The 4,450-nt window shown below is 43.4% G+C and overlaps 1 protein-coding gene across 1 annotated transcript; it reads right to left on the bottom strand.

The window, feature by feature from the left end:
- Nucleotides 1–1,129: 1,129 nt before the first annotated feature.
- On the bottom strand, nucleotides 1,130–2,315 carry SST (somatostatin). Its single transcript, XM_016200178.2, has 2 exons — nucleotides 2,178–2,315; nucleotides 1,130–1,342 (listed from the first exon to the last, which is right to left on the bottom strand). Exons 1-2 carry the CDS (start codon nucleotides 2,313–2,315, stop codon nucleotides 1,130–1,132), a joined length of 351 nt encoding a protein of 116 aa, XP_016055664.1.
- Nucleotides 2,316–4,450: the final 2,135 nt, after the last annotated feature.

The following is a 4,450-nucleotide window of genomic DNA, read 5'->3' as shown; positions in this document are numbered from 1 at the left end:
AGTTAGCAGTACCCTTAAGTACATTACAATGCTAATAATAATAGCTACCATGTACTGAATGTTTTATTATTTTTTACATTTTTATTTGACTCTTATTTTGATAAAATCAAAAGATGGCTCAGGATCTCTCCTTCAGTTATTCTGGGATTTTGATATTGTGTTCCAGTAACTTCAAGAGTGTAGCATTCCCAGGGGTGACCCAGCACACATTTTTATTGCAACCCATAGTATTCTGATGCTGGAATTCTACAATAAAAGTGATATTTCCCCCTGAAGAAAGGTTTAGGGTCCTACTTTTAAGCAGAGGCAATCATTTAAGCTTGTTCAGTTGTAGAGAGGATTGTCAAAAAAGATATAAAAGTGGTGATATTTCTCTAGATAAAAGTCCATGGACTGGAAACAAATTTTAAAGCCTTAGAATTTTATTTTGGCTATTTAAGCCAACTTCTTTCCTCCAGCTTCTTAATGGTTCCCCCCCCCCCATTTTTTATATATTATATATTTTACATATCAGCCTGATAAATAGTTGGATATTTCAGCCTGCCTACTGATAAATACTGATATTCGTTTCCACATATAATTTTTATTGTATTTATTATGTAATTGATGTTTGTGATAGCCCCTTCCCATAATTACCAGTGGATTAAAGTTATCAGTCATAGAGTTATGTGAACTTATTTAAGTTTGTAATCACCCAAACTATAAGAGTTACCATTTAAAACATAACCTTTATTACTACAGGGAAATTTTATTTTTTAAGATTTATCTTTATTGTTGAAAGTATTCCGGATGCCCCCCTTCTCCCTTCATTGATCCCTTCCACCTTGCAGCACCCCCCCCCCCCCCCCCGGAATTTTAAATAGTGTGTCTTTGAGATTTGGAGTGCATAGCTCAAATAACTCAACTGAAATAACAATGGAAGTTAATCGTGTATTATTGAACAGAAAGGTTTACTCAATAAGAAATCAAATTCTTGCTTTTCATAATTTCATGATAATTTTATTTTGTATTTACAGTCTTCAATTTCTAATGGAAGGGTCTTTATTAGTATTGGGGGGATTAAGGAAGGGAGATGGGGTTTGAAGGAAAGGAATCAGAGGTCATATATGGACAACAATGATTAATAGAGCTAGCAGGATGTGAAGGTCTTCCAGAAGAAATTCTTGCAGCCAGCTTTGCGTTCTCGGGGTGCCATGGCCGGATTTGAATTAGTGGATCTCTGCAGCTCCAGCCTCATTTCATCCTGCTCAGCAGCCTGGGACAAATCTTCAGGTTCCAGGGCATCATTCTCTGTCTGGTTGGGTTCAGACAGCAGCTCTGCCAAGAAGTACTTGGCCAGTTCCTGTACGGGGTGGAAGGGAGAGAGAGAGAGAGAGAATGAGGAGGAGAGGGATGGAGAACAAGAAATGTAAAAGCCTAGTTTGGAAAGCAAACTTGGCCACACCCAAAACCCAATTTTCACAACTGTGCACCTCTGTCACTTAAAATCATTAAGGATATAAAAATAAGGGTAGTTGCTACAATCACCAAGCTACACAAAGAGGCTTGCAAACATCAGATGTTTCTGCAACTTTTCTGTCTCTATAAGCTTAAATCACACGCGTAGAGAGAAATAACAGATCTTTAAAGCAGTTTTGCAAAGATAAACCTGTGCCAACAGTTTCACTCAGTTTTCACATCATGAGCTACAAACTGGAATTGTCCTTACCGTTTTTGCTAACTCAACTGTGGGGAACGAGACCTTTCACAATCTTAAACATACTGCGTCCGTCCGTAGAGTGCCCGGTACCCCTCAGTCCACTGCGTGGGAGGGAGGGGTTCCTTAGGACGGAGCAGCTTCAGAGGTGCGCTCTTTCAGCACCTAGGTCAGCGCCCGTGGTCAGCACCGAGGATAGATGCCAGCGTACATTTCAGCTCAATTACCCAGGTCTCAGAATTTCTTTCAATGCCAAAGAACTCACCTGTGACAGACCGCGCTGATTAGGGGGGAAAGGAGGTAAGAGGGGATTCTGGGCTTTGAAAGTTTTCCTAAGACCTTTGGGAGCCAAAGGACCCAGAGAAGCACCAAAAACTCTTCGGGAACACCTCTTAAATCCACCCAAGCGGACAGGGGCAAGGCTAAGAGAAGGTTAGGGATTCCGGAGAGGGAAAAGAAAACGTCGAGGGAGTCTCCTTACCTGCTTCCCCGCGGCGGCAGCCAGGGACTTCTGCAGAAACTGACGGAGTCGGGGGTCCGAGGGCGCGGCGGCGACACCGCCCAGAGCGAGGACGATGGAGAGCGCGGCCAGCGCGCACTGGAGGCGGCAGGACAGCATCTCCGCGGCGCCGGGAAGCCTCGCTGCGGCGGGTTGGTCAGCCCCTAGGAGCGGATCTGCAGGCTGCAGCGACGGCTCTGAACCTTGCCACTCCTAAAGCGGCTGGTGTGCTCTCCACCGGCTTCCCCCTTTTAAACTCTCTCTCTGACGTCAGACGAGGAGGCGCCCCCAGATCTCACTAGCGCTTTTACGCACAATTAGCCTCGTGAAATCAATCACAGAAGTGAGAGGAGGCTATAGAATCCAAAGTGGCTGACTTTAAAAAAAAATCCTGCACACCCACGGGCCCACAGTACTCCACAGTATCTACACAACCTTCGAAATCCTGCGCACACACACATTCCATAATTTCACTCACACACGTACATGTGCACTCAATTGCACACAGAATCTCAAACACTCAGCCCTAAGAGACAAATGCACTACCATCCACAGCTGCACACGCATGAACGTACCCAGGCAATTCTATCTTTATACTCAAACATGTTAAGAAGGCTACACAAATGCCGAAGTATATGCAGGCTCCAAGTGGAGAGTCGGAATCATTCCCCTGAGAAGGAATCTAAGAACGAATTTGGATGTTAGAAAGACTGGATTGTTTCTTTCTCCATTGCCTCTGTGAAAAACCTTGTAGATTACGATGCAATGGGCTGGAAAAGAACCACACTTTCCCTATAATGGAGAAGTTATCTTAAGCTCACCCTCCATCCCTCTTTCTCAGCACCTGAGGATCTCCTAGTCTGCCTGTCTTCCTATTGTGACAGAAAGAAAAAATACCAAACAAACAGAGAAAAAAGTGAGATTAACTTCCTTTAGGTGTCTAGGAACTTGGGGATGGAAAACAATCTCAGAGACCATCTACTAAGCCTCAGGGTGTAGGTCACCGAGCCTAGAAGTGGGCAGTGAAATGCTCTGGATCACATACTGCACAGTCAGAACAAGGCCCGACTCCACATTCCAAGGCCAGGGTTCTTTTCGCTCAGCTCTGAGTTTTCTAACAGATTCCTGGCCAGTAGGAGCAGTTTTAGGTCAGGGATTACCCTCAGTCTGTGTGTGCAAAAAACAGGGACCCCCTGCACATCTGTGACCATTGCTGTGTGTCTAAGTGTGGGAAAAGATCAGCAGGCCCGTAGTTAGATCCAGCACTCCCTTGCTCCCCACATGCATAAAAAGGAAGTTTAACAAGTGCCGTTTCGTATAACTTATGAAGTGATCTCCCCAGTAAACCTAATACCCACCTGGCACCATGCATAATTATTACAATATTATTGACTATGTTTCCTATGCTGTACTTCACATTCCCATGACTAGTTTGTAATTTCCATTTTATAGTTCTTAATCCGTTCATCTTTGTTTTAAACCACTATGCTGTATATCTGAAACTAAGATAAAATATATGGAATATCAACTGTAATTAAAAATAAAATTTAAAAAAATTCATCCAATTTAGAAAGAAAGAAAGAAAGAAAGAAAGAAAGAAAGAAAGAAAGAAAGAAAGAAAGAAAGAAAGAAAGAAAGAAAGAAAGAAAGAAAGAAAGGAAGGAAGGAAGGAAGGAAGGAAGGAAGGAAGAAAGAAGGGCTGTTTTAGAATTCTAGTTGTGGTTAGATGTTTGCTGTCCATATCAGTGTTCTGACAGTTTTTATTTTTATTTTTTCAAAGCAATTCCTTATCAAGGAAGAGCCAGCTAATGTCCTGGAACAAACCAGGTGATCCCTGCAGGCTGATATTTTATGACTTTCAAGCTCATAAGAAGCTAAAAACATGTGTATTTCTAGAAACAAAATGAAGCAAAGAACTTGGCCAGTGCTCTCACCACCCATGCATCTTGTATGTATTCTCAATACTTAGACCACAACCACAATGCCCATAGGCAAGAGACGTTAGAGGGGGGAGGGTGTCTCCTCAATGGCGTGGATAATTGTCACTATTTCCCTCTGTGTCTGTAAGCCAAGGCAGTGAGAGAATGCCCAGGAAGGCAGGCTAGAGCTTCCAGGGCCTGGCAAGTCCAGGCAACGCTAAGCACCAGTGGCGCACTAAAAGTCACTCATGTGTTGGAATAGCCTGCGAGAGCAATGACTCTGAGGCTGAGGAGCACAACCTGGGGAACACGTGCTATTTTCTCTCTGTATCCTGG

This window comes from Miniopterus natalensis, chromosome 6 (assembly GCF_054644295.1).
Source record: "Miniopterus natalensis isolate mMinNat1 chromosome 6, mMinNat1.hap1, whole genome shotgun sequence".
Lineage (NCBI taxonomy): Eukaryota > Metazoa > Chordata > Mammalia > Chiroptera > Miniopteridae > Miniopterus > Miniopterus natalensis.
This window is presented reverse-complemented; position numbering and strand designations above follow the sequence as displayed.

What these genes read in the sequence shown, in the direction of transcription:
- SST (XM_016200178.2), bottom strand. Translation starts at nt 2,315, where the DNA reads ATGCTGTCCTGCCGCCTCCAGTGCGCGCTGGCCGCGCTCTCCATCGTC. An exon ending in CTGCCGCCGCGGGGAAGCAG is followed by an intron (nt 1,343 to 2,177) that starts GTAAGGAGACTC and finishes CACCCCGTACAG; the next exon opens with GAACTGGCCAAGTACTTCTT.